A 19,181-nucleotide genomic window follows, 5' to 3' on the forward strand; every position below is an offset into this window, starting at 1 on the left:
AGATAGGAAATATTAGAGTATTACATTAAGTTACAAGTGTTCTTTTATCACATCTTGTATTACATTTCCCCCGGTTAAGAGAGTCTTCTATTCAATCTCAAGGATTAGAGTTTGGATTGGAGAATATTAAGACTTTGAATTAAATAGTAAGTTCTCATGAGAAGAAAAGAAAGCCAAACATCCTTTCAGTGAACTCTGCGGAAGTTGTTGTATTTCACAATTCTTTTGGCTGGCAAACAACGAGTTTCCAACATTTGCCTTTAATTGGTTACAGGCTGACAAGCAACTGCTGTAACACTAATGCGCTACTTTTTCATCCCATTTATAGATTTATATCACTGTCTGTGTAAACAAGTGGATAAAGATTCTGTCAGCCTAACAGGGATATTGATTTTATTAGCATTATACTGCTCAAGCATCATTTGACATATGCTTGGATGTTTCTACTGTACAAAGAAAAAACCCAGTGGTATTTCACAATGTTGAAGATGTTGGCTCATATTTCTTATTTGAAATTTGATATTTATTGAAGTCTCCCGGTACAAAGATATTTTGCTTCGTCTTCCAGACATACATTGTACCTGTGCATTTTAGGCTCTGTGTATCAGGCAACTTAATGAGCGTAGACACATTCTTTCTGTACTGTCCATCTCTTCTCTTCTCTTCTCTCCTCTCTATATGGAGATGGCGGCATTGTTAAATGTCTCACAAAATAGATTATTCCAAGATCAGAGGTACCTACAGTTGCCATGGAGACTCACTTTGCTTGTCTCACTGCGTTATGCAGAACAGAGCAATCCTCTGGCTTCTTGCCGTTCACCGTCGGCCATATTTAAGGGGCGGATGAGAGAAACTGTAAAACGGTGAATGTGTGGAGGAAGAGATGTGGTGACAGGACATCCTCTGTTTCTGTCACACTCAGGGACAGAGACGGTTATTAAGGGCTAACACAGCAAGCTGACAGAATGTAATTACCCCAGCACACAGCTGACACAATGAATGTGCCGGAAACCATACAAATACGGTATTGGCAATTAGCCGTGAAGGCCATGGAGTCGTCTAATGAGCCTTCAAATAAAACACCAACGTGGAACAGAGAGGAGCTGGAAGAGAGGAGCCAACCTGAGAGGGAGGCAGGTGGAATAGACCTTAAGTACAGTTATCTTAAGTCACTCTCTACTATGTGCTTAGCTATGGATATTTCACCACTCACTGCAGGCTACAACGTCATGGGTGGGTTACTTGTTAGACAATGACATGCAGATATGATCGAGGTTGTCCACAGTGTCAGCTTATAATCTAAATTTAGGCTATTTTTCACTTACTGGAAAAGTCAGAAAACCATGAAAAATGTGCTGCGACAGCTTTACGGTGACGGACAGAAGCTTTGTCTTTCAATGAGTGGGTTTAATTAACTATGCCTTTGCGAATGTAGTCATTTGCATCCCTTGAAAAGCTGTGATCTCCTTGTGATAAGCATACCCTTCTGATGGCCTGTGTAATCTCCACCTGTGGAGGATAAGCATCACAGGCAGACAGGGGACTGGCGCATGCCGCTCTTCCTGACCTACACCCTACACGGTCATTCATGCCCCTCCACCGCAAAGCCTGCCCCTTAGTACATTCCACCACACGCACACGCACGCACGCACGCACACGGACCCCTTTTCCTAGCCAATTACACTTGTCTCCCTTTCTTTCCCGCTTTCTTTCTTTCCCTCCTTCCCCCCCTGACCGCTCTCTCCTCCCTCTCTGCCACCACACTCTGTTTCAGCCACTTGATTAATTAAGCAGATCTGCTGACGGTGCCTGCCAGCTCAGCTCACCATGTCCTTATAATTCCACTATTAACGGCAGCCATGAAAAACAAATAGACTCCCAGCGAAGGGAGCTCTGGGCACAATGCCCCCAACTCCAGCATTCCCCCTCTCCTCTCCCTTCCCTTATCCTCTTCACTCCGCCCCATATGGATGCTTCTTTTCCACTCCCCTGGGGCACTACAGTGCATCCCTCCTGCAGTAGAAAAGGTTTACAATGTTAAAGGGAGTACTACCACAGTATGTATCTGCACGTCTGGACAAGCATCTGCTTCAATGGCTAAAGCACATGTGGACCATGAGGTTAATGTATCAGTTCACTCTAATAACAGCACATGTGTACCAGCCGTTCTCTAGCATGATCTACATTCACATTGGGTATTTTTTATTGAACCGTTATTTATGGAATAGATAAATACTACACTCTACCCACTGGGAACACACTGGTTGAGTCACTGTTGTTCCCATGTCTTTTCAACAAAATGACGTTGAAACAACGTGGAATAGAGGTTGAATTGACATCTGTGCCCAGTGTGTAGGGCACTCACAGAGCACATCTTAGAGTCATTATACCTTTATCTCAGCACCTCCATAGGCACTGCGGCAGAGACGTGCGTTATTCAATGGCCATTACTTATTCTCCTTTGTGAAGAACAAGAGGTCTCTTCTTCCTTTGACTGAGTTGAGCTCTCCAAACTTTTCATCATTAGTCATGAATACTACTTTCCAACATTTCGTTAAATACTCATTAGGCAAAGATTCAAGTAGATATTTTTTTTCTGACTGTGATTATAGCTGTACAGTTAAGCCCTCCTGTACAGCAAAGCCATCCTGACAGACCAGGGTAAAGGATAAAGCGAGAAGATGTTGGAGAGAGAGAAAAAAAGGAAACAACAACGCTGTGCTGAACTGCTACTGTCAGACGCCTAAGTAGATCACTGCAAATACTATCACTTCCTGAAGGGGGTGTCTAGAGCCAAACTGAACTCCCAGCTTTGGAATGGAATTTGTCTGCCTGCTATGGAACAGAACACTCTCTCTACACAACAGCATCTGCAGAACGGGGCTTAACATTGAGTATTGCTGCCCAGTGTATCTACCAAGCATGGCATCTACAGGGGGAGGTTGTGTAGAAACACCTGAGCTTCCTGGCATCTCAACTTAAATTTCCCTCAAGGGAGAACAACTCATCTCAGGAACATCCATCCATAGCACATAAGCCATAAACCTCCTCTTAATAAAACATTCCCACTCTTTGTTTTAGTCTTATGCAGCACAACAGTTAACCTTGAACAATGTCTGATCAATCACATGTTTTATTAGTCCCAACCCTCTCCTTCACCTCCCTGTTAAACCCCTTACACCTTCCTCAAAACAGACCCACCGCCAGCCATTCTCACAGCCCATCTGGATGCTAAAAGGAAAGTAACTGTATAATGACAACAATGATTCCACTAAAACCCAGTCATTACTATGGTTAATGACTGTTGAGGCTTAATGGACCTGTGTTTTTGCCCCTATTGTGAAAACCTTCAAAATGGTGCCATGCCGCCTACTGCTAATGTCCTGATTTATCGGCTTTGTCCAATTGGATGGACTGGCCATACAGGTCTGGGCTGCGCATTTTGGTGCTCAGGTCGCATATTGTGTTTCTAATCACACTGGCTGAAATGTATGGTGTATAGATATCCTCTCAGAGGTAAAGCAACCTCAGTGATAGGGGTTGCTCTGTCATCTTCTGTTCTAGCCCAAATCCAGGCTGCCATATTGGCTGTGCGAATAGGCTTTATTAGGCCTGATGACCAGGTGCTCTCAACCACGGCTCACAGCTCAGAGGCCCATAATGATGCCTGGCCTGGCAAACAGGGCAGAGGATTGCAGGATTACTGGATTGCAGCGCAGCCTGAGTCAGGTTTATCTGGTCTGATCCGGTCTTATCCTGATGGGATGGGCTGAGAGAGGGAGGGAGGGAGAGAGAGAGAGAGAGAGACTGAGAGGGAGGTGGGGATTTAAAGCTGGACTTACGAAAAGCGGTGTAGAACTCGTGCAGAGTGAGGTGTCCGTCGTTGTTGTAATCATCGTATCGGAGCAGGTCCTGCATGGTGCACTCCAGCAGATTGTCTTCTAGGTGCTCCTTCATAGAGATCTGGACAGGAGGATGGAAACCATAGACTGTATTACATTCTATTATTCACATTCTAGTTCTATGGATATAAACCATAGGACTAAGTCAGATAAAGTACATTATAACAACTGTCTTCCTTCATTCACTTAACGGTCTTACATCTTCTCTTAACCCTTATTTTAGCCTTGTTCTATCCTATATTTAATTCCCTTTGGAAAAAGTACAGGTGCAAACTATGCTTCTGGTGAGACTGGCCCCATTCTGTACATCTATAGAGGGAAGGAGAACCAACGTGTAGAGCTAGTCAAATACTGCTTAATTAACATACAGATATATATATATATATATATATATATCTATATATATATATATATATAACTGATCATGACATTTAGTGACATCTTATTTCTATTTCTTTGATTTCTCTGATCTTGGATGGATATTTCTCCCTTAAAAAAATGTAAATGTCTCTTTAAAGATTTCTTGGCTACGTGTCAACATTAATAATTGCCAAGTATGATTTGATCAGATCTTCAATCAAATCTTCTAAACTGCTGAGATGTGAGAAATAGTTCATAATGTATTTCATGTCGGTCCTGTCTCCTCAAAGTAGAAAGGTGCAAATTGTCCGTCCCAAATGACACCCTATTCCATATATAGATTTAAAAGTAGTGTACAATTATATAGCGAAAAGGGTGCCATTTGGATGTAGGCAAAGTATTTTATTTTAGTTTCATGAGACATTGAGTGATGTCAATTAGCAACCTGTTCTGTAAGCTAATAAAACACGACAGCTATTTGTCACAACACTGCATCTAAATAATTGGAAGTATCTACCTTCTAAAAAAAGATCACGAACCTAAACAGTGCTTTAATGCAGAAACCAACACATTCTCAAGTTCTCGCATGTCACTCCACTCGGCACACTCCCCTGGCTTCCACACCGTGGTGCTTGCCTACGGAGCAACATGAGGAACTGTGCCTCTCTACCTTCAGGCTATGCTCAAACCCTGCCAGTGGAGGCTCCTAAGAGGAAAAAGGGGTATTGTAAAACATTTAAAAAGTTTTCCTAAATATAATCATGTCACCAAATAAATGATTAAAACACACTATTTTGCTAGGAAGGTCTACAGTAGCCTCAACAGCACTCTATAGGGAAGCACAATGGTGTAGCCGGAGGACAGCTAGCTTCCGCCCTCCTCTGGGTACATTGACTTCAATACAAACCGAGGAGGCTCATGGTTCACAGTAATTATGACAACTTCTGGAGGACGTCCTCCAGGCTATCAGAGCTCTTTCAGCATGAACAGACATGTTGTCCACCCAATCAAAGGATCAGAGAATGATCTAGTACTGAAAGCATAAGCTACAGCTAGCTAGAACTGCCGTGTATAAAATATGGTGATTAGTTGACTCAAAGAGAGAGAAAGAAAATAGTTAAACAGTGTTGAACAAATTAATTTCTTCCAAAATGAAGGAGAAACAATAGAGAAATAGAGAGAGATTGTCATTTTTTTTCACTTTCAGTTTCAGTTTCACTAGCAAATTCAACAAGCTAGTATAGCCTGCTGAAACACCCTGCTCAAACAGAGGGATGCTATGTTAGCTAGCTGGCTATGACTATCCAACACAACACTGGAACTCTTCCAAGTCAAGGTCATCTTTTCGTATTACTAATTTATTGTCACCGGGGCCCGCTGTTGTAACTGCTTACTGACTGTACACTGTAACTTTACTGCATGATTGTAGCGGGTTTACTAACACGTTAGTTATATTAGCTATGTTAACTATGGTGACCATGACGTAGGCTGTGTGTAGCGGTTTGGCTTGGAAAGTGTTTTGTTGCCTGGTCACATACAGCTGATGTGTTGCGCGTTGAAGTCCACAAGCGAAGGGAAGAGCTGAGAGGAGGAGAGCGCATAGATGCAACAAGGAATACAAAGTGGCTGCTTTGAAAGGGAACTGGGTTTACGCGTGATCAGGGGTGTATTCATTCAGCCGATTCTGGTGAAAAAGGTTTCTTAAACGGAAGCAAATGGAACAAAACAGTGATAAACATACCTGAATTTGTCCAATAGAAACTCTTGTTGGACTAATGATTACACCATATATCAGCTAGATGCAGGCAAGAGTGTGCAAGGCGGTATTAAATGTCACTGTCAGTCCATGTGTCACTGTCTGTGACCTCAAATTTGCCTCTCAACCTGTGTGCACCTACGTTGTAAACTTTCATTCATAGGCTAGGTTGTAGCAACCTCATGATGGGTGTAGGGAAAATTTGAGTAGCATGTAGTAGCTTAAACTTATCGCTGTTACATTGAACTGGGTGAATGGAATATGAATGAGAGACATCCACAACGCTGCAATAGAAATAAGGCCATGGCTCATAAAAAATTTTTGTTGGTCCCCCCTCATCTTAAACGGCACTGACCGCCACTAAACCATACACCCCAACCCGAGCACCTTCTGGCATAGGACTAGTAGAAGTAGATCACCCATGGATGGAGATGCATCCAATTAACACCAGTTAGTGTGGCTCTGATGCCCACCTTAATCCAATTCTCACCCCAGAGAAGTACCCACCTGTTCAAGCTCGTCGCTGCACAGACGGCCATCCCCGTCCATGTCCAGGTACTTAAACATGGTGTCCACCAGGGCTCTCTTCTGGTCCATGTCTCTCTTAATGCTCCTGCCCCCGCCATTCAGGCCTTTAGGCTGCATATCCAGCAGCATACTCTTCAGCTTGTTGTAATCTGCCATGGTGCACGTGTCTCCTATAACAACACAATACAGACTTTAAATTAACCTCAATTAAGTTATAATGACCTTACCACTGCAGGACTAAATGATTTTGGGGGATGGTTAAGTGTGTAAGAGTGAGTATATTAAATGTGTGTGTGTGTGTGTGTGTGTGTGTGTGTGTGTGTGTGTGTGTGTGTGTGTGTGTGTGTGTGTGTGTGTGTGTGTGCGTGTGTGCGTGCATGGGTTCTTGCTTGCTTGAGTGCGTGTTGCAGTGTGCGTGTGTGTGTGCTTGCATAATGTGTTTTCGCGCAGGGGGTCCAATTAATTATGTATAATCCTCCAATCCACATGAAAACAAAAGGTAAACATCCTCATTGAGATGCTTTGGACAGTTTTGTCCTCTTTCACTTGCTGAGGGATTTAACACCACATGTTTCAAACACAGCATCACATCCTGCCTGACTGCTCAGCACTCTGTCTCCCAGCCCACTAATAAATATGTGCAGAGGAATGGAGGAGCCCTGATTAATCAAGTGCAGCTGAGAGTGTGTTTATTCCTTACTTGAAATAAAATTGTGCAAACACAGGCCACCCGCTGTGGGCATCTTTAGGACTTGATGTGAATGGAGAGCATTGCTCCACTCCCCCCTTCCTCCCCCTTCCTTCCACCAGCTGCCTGTGAGAGTTGACAGGAGGTGGGAGGGGTGCCTGTGTATCTCCGCCAAGTGATGAGCGCACCAAATATTAAAAGCTCATTGATATGAATAAGTCATTAGAAAATGTCTCCCGATCTCTGCGAAGAGCCATACCCCCTCCTGCGTGATTGCAATGCCTGATTGCAATGCCTAATTCAGAATAGACATCAACATCAATTACAGCTAATAAATACCACAGAAAGACAACAGTGTACAAGATGCAGGCATCCAAAGCGTCCAACCTGCATCCCCCTGGTTCCCCCACCCCACTGTAGCACTGATGCCTCAATGTCCTATCCGTTCACCCTCATGTCACTTCTAAACTCAACAAGAGTTCTGTTAAGCCTCTAAAAGGGAGAAATGTCTCCTACATTACGTCACGTTTCGTGGCTTTTTGGTGAAGCATGCTGCCTGATGTGGCTCAGTTGGTAGAGCATGGTGTTTGCAATGCCAGGGTTGTGGGTTCAATTCCCACGGGGAGCCAGTGGAGAAAAAAATTTATGAAATGTGTGCATTCACTACTGTAAGTTGCTCTGGGTAAGAGTGTCTGCTAAATGACTAAAATGTAAATTGGGTTCCTTTCTCTTCAGTGACAGGAGGGTTAACTTACATGCTACGTGAATTGTTAGCAACTCTCTTTGGAACACACGACCGACCCAAACTTTAAAACACTTTTACCAGCTCTATTTTGCCTACCCGCTGCATTGTCTGTATGACCTGCCGCTGGCACTGCTCTGGTGCTATCCATTAGCATGACAAGGGGTCATTTCAATGCACCAGCCCTTTCTCTCTGACTGCATTCAGTGGCTGATCAATCATTGATCAACCTGCCACGAAGAAAGGGAGGGATTCAATTTTCGACTTTTCAAATCGGGTAATGAAGTACATCTATCAAGGCGACTTTGTGAGGAGAAAGGTCGACGGTGATATGGGTTAAGTTGTTATGACACACTATTAATCCAAGATCCTCGCTTTTTTCGGGGTAAAGATCTTATGACCTTTCACAGACACACCCCACTATCCGCATCAGTCCGAGGCGTGTGAGCAGCAATAACGTCAAGGTCTCGGCTAAATCCCTGTTCAATGTTATTCCTTCTAGGGGGAATGGAGTGTGCCACTTGTTGAGATGAATGTCCTTACTTTCCCTCAATGATGTCCTACTACCAGTAAGTCTTTCTTATTCTGCTGAAGACAGCAGCTGAGGGGCTGAAATTCACATTACTCCTTGTTTGAAATGTTAGCTGTTTAAAGATGCACTCCAGAGCTTTTGTAGTTTTGAAAGTGGTGCTCACTTTCAAAAGGGAGTAATGAATGATCTACGGGACTTTAATGAGAACCAGCCAACCTTTTGATACAGGATGCAGTGATGCATATTAAAACTGTCACCTGTGATCAAGCGAAGAGCGCTATGGTAGATGGCATCCAAAGGTTTAAGAGTAGGGGCTGCTGCATTCAGATAAATGGTGTCACCATAGTCAAGACCTGGCAGGAATGTTGACTGTACAATCTGCTTTCTGCTGTTTAGGGAGAGGCATGATCTATTTCTATAAAAGAAGCCTACTTTAAATCTCTAGCTTATCCATATGTTTTTTAAATATCAAATTATTGTTAAACTAAAAGCCCAGAAAAATATAGGTGGGAACCTACCTGATTAAAGAACCATCCATTGCATAAATGTGTAAGCCATCTGAAATACTTCTATGCGAATGACAAAATAGCATACATTTAGTATTTCCGGCATTAAGTAACAATTTTACCCATGCGGGACACCTTTAGTAATATCAACATAACTGCATACAGATATATTTTAGGGAACTAGTGATTTTTTTATATATATATATTTTTTTTTCTCCAACCTTTATTTAACTAGGTAAGTCAGATAAAACACAATAAATGTACAAAGACATAACCCAAACTAAAGAATGGACTAACTATTAAAAAAAACTACTAAAAATAATCACATTTAATTGAAAGAGTAGGTGTCTGAAGGCCTCTCATGAGCGGTTCTTAGCATCAGATCCAAGAGAGTAAAAGCTTGTTCTAATACATCAACTGTTGAAATCTTACTACAATCCCTCAAGGGTGTGAGCAGCGCTCCTGTTTGATTTATGACGGCTTGACCTCCATGGGCTGAGATGATTGGGTTATTTAAGCCATGCCATCTGTGTCCTGCTAATGGTAAAAGATTGACTTGCCTCTTAGGTAATTATGGAGATGATAGATCCTTTCCTCATACGTGAGGGACATCAGGTCAAAAGTAACTGTGAATCAAAGCATGGACCAGGGGTCCTTTGAGGGTTATCTGTTGCATGGACATTACCCTCATTGAGACATGAGCCCATTAAATACTTGCCTGTTTAATTTAGACATAAGTCTTCACAGTGACAGCCTATAACTATGGCCCAAAGCCAACTAAAGTAGCCTGCGATGCAGCATCTAACGGGAGCCACATACTGTATGAGAGAGAACTCTACTTCTGTTCTCAATCTGGCTGGGTAAATAAAGTGTACGCAGACAAAAGACAATCAACAACAGAGAGGCCATTTCAAAATCTCATCTCTCTTTTCAGCCCAACTCAGCAAATCCTAAATCTATGCTGTTACAAAGCTGCAAGAATTTGACTGTAGTGAAACTGGACTGTTTGTCGTAAGAGCTTTGCCAAGGGAAAATTATAACATTTGTTTTGTGAAAATTGTTCTGAGGGACAAAAACGACAATGGGTGTTTATCAGAAGAGCAAGCCAAAAGGAAAGGCAAGCTACATAAGCGAAGCAATCAATGTTCCAAACACGCTTTGAGACCCCAATGTTCATATTATTTAAGTGGTGGTGCCATGGTGTCATGCCTTAAGTATTGCTATTTGCAGAACAGCAATACTTAATGATATATGTTTACTTCTATTGGCATTTGTTTAATTAATCCATTCTCTGAAAAATCTGTAATCTCCCAATAGCAATGCCATGTTGCGTAGCAAGTTGCCCAGAAACTCTCAATTGGGACAGATTGAGCTTTTGACAGAGCTCAGGAAAGTGTATTCCCAGCTAGCATATAATATTCTGAGAACTATATGTTTCTTAGAGCTTGGTGAGAGCATGGTTGTCCTATGGTTAGTTCCCGGTTAGTTCAAACATGGTTACATTTCATTTCAATTTTGGTAATGTTCTTGGAATATGTTCTGGTTTGACATTGGAAATGTTCTCAAATAGTTCAGAGAATGTAAAGAAACAATATTTTTTTGTGGGAATTTCAGTACTTCAGCATAACATTTCCTACAGGTTTTCTCATGATTCTATTTAAAGTCATGTTGTCAAAATGTTCAGAGAACGTTAAGAAAATTTGCATATAAAAACACAAGAAAACATTAATAACGTTCAGAGAATATTCTAAGAATTGTATTTAAAAACACACATTTATTCTCAGAACGTGAAGAAAATGTCCATAAAAAAAACACAATACTTTCAGAACGTTCAGAGAATGTTCTAAGAATGTTATTTAAAAACATATACATTCGGTTATAAGCATCAACAAAACGCTCTCTAAATGTTCACTTCTATTCTCAGAACTTAAAAAAATGTAATCTGTTTCACCGGTCAGGAAACGTATGGCTTCGTATCCATGACCAATGTGAAACCAAAAACCTAGGTACCCACAACTTCCAAGGAACCAAATGTGCTAGCTGGGTTATATCATATTATAATATTGTCACGTCCTGACCATAGAAAGCTGTTATTTTCTATGGTAGAGTAGGTCAGGGCGTGACAGTTTTTTTTTCTAGTTTAGATTTTCTATGTCGTTATGTTCTAGTTTTGTATATTTATGTCGGGTTTTTGTTTGGGATGATCTCCAATTAGAGGCAGCTGGTCATCATTGTCTCTAATTGGAGATCATACTTAAGTAGGTGTTTTTCCCACCTGGGTTTGTGGGAGATTGTTTTGAGTTAGTGTATGTTTCACCTCTGCGTCACGGTTTGTTGTTTTGTTCTTTAGTTATTTTGTATGTATTGCATAGTTTCACTGTTCAATAAAATATATGGAACGATAATCATGCTGCGCTTTGGTCCGCTCCTTCATCATACAATAACCATGACAAATATTTTCAGATCAATGCCATTGATTCGGAGGACAGTAGTTTGACAACCATTGAGAAGTAATCTCAATAGCTCTCCCAACATTTTAGTCACGTCTTACATTTCCAAATGATGCCATTAGATTAGCTGAGTAAAGACATCCAGTCTTCCCCCATATGTTCTGCCGTCAGGATGTGTGTGTGCTTGGCAAACCTTATCTGACTCACTGCACCTTGGGACAGGCTAAATGAGAACTCATTGCAACATGAGAGTTATTGGCAGAGCAGTGAAGGAGAAATACTATAGAGGACTGACTGCTGTGGAAACCTACAGTGCTCAAACCGTGCATCGGTACTATATGTGACTCGTTTCAGGAAACTAGGCGTATGTCGCGCATCACTACTTCACAGGAGAGGCATTTGAACGTAAACATTTTCTAAAATCAAAATGCCTTCTGGAACATGTGAACTTTCATGTGTCTTAATAACAAACTTGTATGCCATCTGTAAATACAAATAAAATGGTTAAATTGCGAGCCCAGTTGGTTTAGCCACGGAAAAAGACAGGAACCGTCCCGATTGCCATGATTGGCTGAGATAATGGAAGGACTGGACATGCCGAGAGATGAGTTTGGATTGGTCTGCCATGAAGCACACTTCTGTCTATAACATGAGCAGGTGCGTATGTGTAGGTACTCCTTTCTAACACAGTTTTTTTGAAAGATATCACGAAGAACTGCAAAAGTGTTACTTATGCTCTCCCCTTTCTGGAAGACTGAGTTTTGAAATCAGTGGAATGCCCGGTGGAAGCAGAGTACGATAACCAAGGAGATAGAGAAAATTGAAGCGTTTGATTGCAAAAGCGGAGGGAGTCCAAAAGAGAACACAGAAGGTCTGTTGTATAAAACACCTGTCTCTGGATTACATCTTCAAACTAAGGGCAACCATGGCATCCGTGACAGAGAGGGAGAAGCATTTATCCATGTATATGGGTAATAGAGTCTAGCTAGCTACATTTTCAGATATTATACATTTATAATTTTGTCAAAAGTCATTTTCATTGCAAGTTAAAGCGTACTGAAGGTGGCCAGCTAAAGTTAGCTGGCTGGCTGGCTCGCTAGTTCAAATTATGTGTATGATGTGTGTAGTAATATTATTTGTATCTCAGAGCAATTTGTATTGCTAGTTATAGCATAATGTTAGCTAGCTAACATTGAACCTAGTTGGTTTGCTTTAGCTACCTGTAGATTCATGCAGGGTAGTAACATTATGAGTTGGGATTATGGTTCATTGTTTAGCTAGCTACACCATGAAAGCAACTATTTCACTGTACCATTTACACCTTCTGTATCCTGTGCATGTGACAAATAAACTTAGATTTTATTTGATATAGTGTGTCTTTACCAGAGATGGTAATGTGAAAAACAACATGACCTGCACTAAAGTCAAATTAGGATATAACGTTAGGCCAACGAGACAGTGTCCAAGTTCTACATTTCTCTGGTAGAATGCCCTATTTTATTTTTTCACACTCACGACCATGAGCTATTTTCTGTAATTAGCTTGCCATTAATTTGTAAATAATGATCTTGTTGTGAGTTGAATTATTAATTAATTTTTAAAACTAGATATAAAGTTAAGACATTGTCAGCTATATGATATAGTCATTATTTGAACTGGCTAGCCAACTAACTTCATGTTAGCTAGCTAGCAAGTTGGAAACAAACCAAAATATTGTTTAGAAAGTTGCTTTTAGTTGCCTGGTTTGCTAGATTGACATGTACTTAGTTTTAAAAGGGATGGGTTTATTGGTCTTAAAATACACTAGTTGTACTATTTCGGACCCCCAGGCAGCTGATGTCATGCAGCCTGTCGCTTTTGTGTTTATATTTTTCATAACGACAACGACAAGTTTGATGTCGGACGACAATATAATGCTCATGATGTCCCTGCGACAATTGTATACAGACATGTCGATAGAAGTAGTATAAACCATCTTTTAGTCTTGAAATCTGTTGTTTGGTACACTACCATACTTACTGTTTAGCACATGACCTCACATGTGAATCCTTAAAGAGATGGGTGGGGCTAAGACTTAAGATGGTGTGAACAATGCTGAATAGGTGTAGACAAAGAAGAGCTCTCCAGAAGGTGTACCAAAATATTCAAGGGCCATTTTCTCAAAAGTGGGGTAAGTTTGAAAGCAGAATTACTTTCCCATTGTTCCTCAACTATAATGTATGATATACCATTTTCTAGCTGAGTCTTTACTTTTATGCAATGTAAAAAACACAATTTCAAATTTTGCCACATAGGATCGAATAGAGCCAGTCGGTCACATATGCTAGCAGCACCTCTCTCTCCGTTTCTACATTCTCCCAGTTTAAAATCCCACGTATAAAATATTTTGTGGAGTCTTGATCAAATAGTTATCCAAGTAATAGCCCAGTTCAACTTCAAAGTACAAAACAAGGCTTTAGTGATATAAGACAGGAATATGTCTCAATTTCCAAATGGCTGAACACCAACACTTGGCAATCCTTAACATTTTTTAAAAATAAAATAAAATAAAAAATACTTGGTAATACTGAATTGGGCGGATCTAAAATGGAATGTGCAAACAAACACTTTACAGACATAAGTTAATAGCATTCAAAAGTAATCAAATGTACTCTGTTATGCAGGATGGCCCACATGAGAGGAAGGAGAAGAAAACATCTTGTGAAAAATTAAGAATATGGGCATTAGATTGTGTCTGCAGTTACAGAGGTAGAAAAGCAATAAAAAACGATCGCTTCACTAGCATCATAACTGCACTGATTCCAACCTAAACAAATCCTTCTACTGTAATGAGAATGAATTCTTGAAATTGTTGTAGAAATCAGAATAGGAAAGTAGCCATCCCGATATACACATTATATTACTATTTTCCCACAGGGCAGAAAAGTACAGTAATCACAAACTATTAAACACCTTTTTCTACTTTACAATCAAGTTCAATCATGGTCCATCACGCCCCCCTTTGTGAGTGTTTATGACGCACTGCAGGTGTAATGTACAGTCCGGTGACTTTCACAGTCATTACTCCTTCTATGAATCCCTACCTACACCACCTTACACTTTACCAATATGTTTCTCAACCACCCAGTTAAATCACCAACACAATCAAACCCAGAAATAAACCCCACCTGACAGTCCTTAAATAGAGTTGCACTTGCCCCTGCGATCGCTCCGCTTAGAGATTCAGAGTACAAGTGTAGGGCGTATATTAGATTTTTAGCATACATTTTTCCCACCATACCTTCAGTGTAAACTACAGTAATCTCCTGGCTTGTCCTGTCTGTTAGCTGAGCTGGGGCTGCAGACTGCCATCTCAGGGGGAAAGAGGGTTTAAAATGCCTGGCTAGCTGCTTAGGACCGCAGCCTCAGCGAGACCCATCCATACTGAGACCAAAGCACAAACAGCCATCATTAGCCTGCTCCGTCACACTGGTGACCTTCAGAGGCTTGAAAGGGAGATGGTAAAATGACTTGGGGAAAGGTACAGAAACTACTGTGTGCACTGTTGCTACTGTTAGCTGGATGTAAACAATCAATGAATGTGAATCATATGTTTGAAATTAATATGGAAACCTAGCAACAAGATAAAAGATACAGAATGAACTGCAGAGGTGCTCATCAACTTGTGCCCGATTGCTTAGACTAGCTCAGTGTATAGCAGGGAGAGTGAGAAAGTTAATAACCAGTTGAGCTGACAGCCATTCTACAATATTTTGCTATGGTTTTAGTCATCAATCTAACACACCCATAGAAAGATATCATGACATTTAAACAGTGACCGTCCCTCCTATAGACAAGCGGAGAAGGACTATGTAAAGGGCCCTATTTTGTTGTTCTGAGCATATGCAATATGTTTGCCTCCAACCAAAACAAATGTTTGACTTCCACACAAAATTACTTCTTTACTTATTTTAGGTTTAAGGATGTGTGTAGATCGCATTCTTTATCGTAGAGCTATGAAAATGATGTATTTAGATCAGCCTGCTCGAGACAAATTCGGTGATTGCTTTGCCATGTCTGTGCCGTAAATTAGTCGAGCTAAGACAAATGTTTTTATAAAGGACCACCCCCTTGACGTAACGTTGCGCCGACCGCCAGAAGAAGGCAAATACACGTTTAGGACGTTGACATGGTCATAGGTAGGTCTGGATGGCTATCTTCTGACTTCTAAAACGGTGAGAAATCAATCAAATCTCTAATCTAAACATATACATATTTATTTAAGCAATTCTAGGGCCCGATTTCGGGGACTGTCAGCTTAAGAGGATTTATTAAATAAAAGACATTTACAGTACTTGGATGATACAGTTCAACTTTGGACAGAAAATATTTTTTGACTTTCAATAAATGAGTGATTAAAAATGACAGTATAGGCTAACAAAACTACTCTTCAGCTGTTGACCAGGAGGTAAAATAACAAGGACAATTGTTCCTCTCTCTTTGCTACAGTATGAGCAGGTACCTGACTCTGGAAAAGCATTATGTTCATTTACAATACAGTGGAATAGCAAAGCAGTAAGAAGACAAAATTAAGAAAAGAAAGTGAGAGGGCAAAGAAAACATAAGGGAACAGCCCTTTCAATCTCCATAGTCAGAAAGAGAAAGAGATGACTTCCATAGTCAGAAAGAGAAAGAGAGATGCTGTATCTCCCTTTCATCTCAGAGTTTTGTCTTTCAACTAAATTTTTATCTTTGACTGTTTGCCTTAAAGAGGAGTTTTCATCTTCTTTCTTCCTCGCTGCTGCACTGAGAGGACATTTTTCTCATGTAAATGTGGCAGCTTCAACAGCTAAGTAACTACCCCCATGCATATCTACCTGCCCGGAATGTGCAAGGATGACACTTAAATGCAATATCATTAATATACTTCAGTCGTATGACATTGATTTAAGACAGGGCTCTTTTTTTAAAGGTGTGAGAAAAAAAAATCTGAAAACTTTTTTACAGATGCTTAGATAACCTGCTTTAACACTTGAAAAGAGAATAATCACATTTCCATATATTTTTTGGAAAGGAGGGTATGGAGATTAGGTGGTAGGCAACTGTCATAGCATCCATTTGTTTTACTTTTGTGAATAACTTTGTATAGGTAGATATGCTTTGTTGAAAACACATTTGAGCTCAATTATGTACGGCCCAATATCAATGCTTGATTTGCAGTATAGTTCAAGCCAGTTGTTTATCCTGTTTCAGCTCTAGGTTTGTTTCTTTGATTCTTATTCAAAAGAAGGCCAAGTAGTTTGCTGTTTGATTTCCATGTTTCAATCCCCATATCTACACAATCATGTTCCCTTTCACCACATTAAGCAATTATTGGAAGCTCATTTCAATTTGTGCTTATGAAAAGCTGCAATTACTGTGTGTTCCAATTTACAGATAAACAATTACAGTATGATAATGTTTGCTACAGAATAACTGTAATGTTTGGTAGCAACTTTAACAAAAGTACACTGTATAATTCTCATTATACTTTGGATACTTCTTAACCTACCATGTCAGTATTTCACAAATACAATTTGTTCTCAGTTATCAACTTCAGTGAATGAAGGATACTGAAATACCCAATGATGGCATATCTATTTTTAACAACAAAGTCAAAAGATTATGAAAAAGTATGCCAACTTTGTTTTATCAAAAACATATCAACCTAGTTAAATTGTGTTCTAATATGTCTACTCTTCACTTTTCTGAAATAACCATACAGTACTTACCAAACTCAGACACAGGGCCAAGCGCTGTGTGAGTTTTCAGAGACCACCAGAGCTTCCATTAGGCTAAAACATCTGCCAGTGAACGCCAACTCTCACTAATGCCATGGACTTTGCTATTGACCCATGAAACCATTACTCTCTGATGCAACCTTCAGGGGCAATTGTAGAATAAGCTGTTCGTATGACAGGTAATATAAGTTGACTGCACAAACACCTCTGGGGAGGAGGTGCAATCTTTCCTCAAGCACAGTAGGCCAACACAGGTTACTGCATTCATACTGCTGGCTGATATGAAAGAGCACCTTCTGTCATGCAAGAATCCTGGTTTTAAATTGAACAAAAATGCCAGAATTTAGATATTTTTTTTGCATTCACATCCCTTCTGGCACTACATTAATGAGCAATATTTTCCTTGTCATAGATTGTCTCCATTTATTTGATGAGGAAAGATACCACCACCACTCCCAACTCCTATTGGTTGCCTGGAGGTGCGTTGCATTGGTAGCAGTGGATTGATGTCGAGTCATTAGTGGTTTACACTCGGAGCTCCTCAACCTCCTCCCTCTCTCTGCCAGCAGGTAGAAATAGTGTGAGGGAAAGTCATTAACCAGGGAACAGAACTAATGAAGGGATAAATTAACAAAACAACAAAGAAATACAGCATGGTTTACCCTGCCTGGCTCCTACCTGGCTGCAGGTTCGTTAAAATACTATCTGGGTCAGAAATGTCTGCAATGGGGAAGGAATCTTTGAGGAAATGCAAGAAACACATTTTTTGCCGATGTCTCATTGACTATTAATAATGAGCTGACCTGGTTGAACACAGTGAGTGATTCAGACCACACCACCTCATCTATATATAGAACTGTGTGAATGTTGAACAGGCAAATGTATCATTGGCCTGGCCAGTTAAGCATGCACCACTTCAACCATAGTCCCTTCAGAGAATTGCCTCTAAAACTCTGACTTTTTAGTGGCTCTGTGAAATTCTCTTTCACCCCCATGTTGTGAATCTATACCAGAATATGGATTCCCGCTGTTGGATGTATTTCCAACATTAGAATCTCATAACTGTGAGAGTCACTCTTTTAGCATGAGGTTGTCAGATAGAACGGCATGTTTCAAAGCAGGGGTCTAAAGCTATTAAAATACCCATTGGCTCCCTGTCCCCTCACGATCACCAGTCAAGCCTCTATCCCCCAAGCCTGTCACTCACACCAACAAATTTAAGAGGGGGTAATCTCAGAGGTCCATGGAATTGACTTCAAAATGGACGCAACACGATTCATTCTCTTATTTTTTTCCTTTCCCCCACCTCTTCTCAGGGGCTTCGTCATTAGGCCCGGGCTTGACAACGCAGGCTAAATGAACAGGAGACTCAGACAGGGAGGAATGTGGGTCAGGATGATAATATGCAACACACAATGGCAGCAGAAGCACTGTTTCCCCCGGAGCTACAGCCTCTCCATCCCACAGCCCCCCTGATCATCCAAGTGACAAATTTGAGAACATGGAGGAAGAGGAGTCCAACGACAGATACCCTAATTAAAAAACCTGACAAAAGTTTGTAGGTCCTCTGCGCCCGTAATATATCTAGATTAAAGACTGTGTCTGTAATGAAAACAAACAGACACACTCCTTGGGGAAACAGCAGAGCAGAATGCAGTCTGATATTATTAGAGATTGTTGCAGTGTGGAAAGGCCTCATACTCAGCAGAAAAACAAGAATAGGCCTTCTATTCAATGTACCCTTCAATGCTGAAATGCTTTAGCTGATTCCTGTCCTTAAGAGATGGTTAAAAGGCTCAGACCTGTGTTCAAATACTATTTAGGAGATGTCAATTACTTTCACAGACATTTTTAATTATGTTTTTGGATATTTCTTCTTTAAAAATACCAGTGGTTGAATATTGGAATGTATTTCAAAATACACTAGGAAAATATTGACTTGTATTTTCAAATACAAA

The 19,181-nt window shown here is 40.6% G+C and overlaps 1 protein-coding gene across 1 annotated transcript in view; it reads right to left on the minus strand.

Moving 5' to 3' along the window:
- LOC106567522 (follistatin-related protein 4) overlaps positions 1-19,181 on the minus strand; it is a 218,173-nt gene that overhangs the window by 54,592 nt on the left and 144,400 nt on the right. The window contains exons 5-6 of the mRNA XM_014136869.2: positions 6,526-6,716; positions 3,843-3,963 (exon numbers count right to left, since the gene is read on the minus strand). Coding sequence (XP_013992344.1) covers positions 3,843-3,963; positions 6,526-6,716 — 312 coding nt within the window. The remainder of the gene's footprint in view (positions 1-3,842; positions 3,964-6,525; positions 6,717-19,181) is intronic.

Source organism: Salmo salar, chromosome ssa13 (genome assembly GCF_905237065.1).
Source record: "Salmo salar chromosome ssa13, Ssal_v3.1, whole genome shotgun sequence".
Classification (NCBI taxonomy): domain Eukaryota; kingdom Metazoa; phylum Chordata; class Actinopteri; order Salmoniformes; family Salmonidae; genus Salmo; species Salmo salar.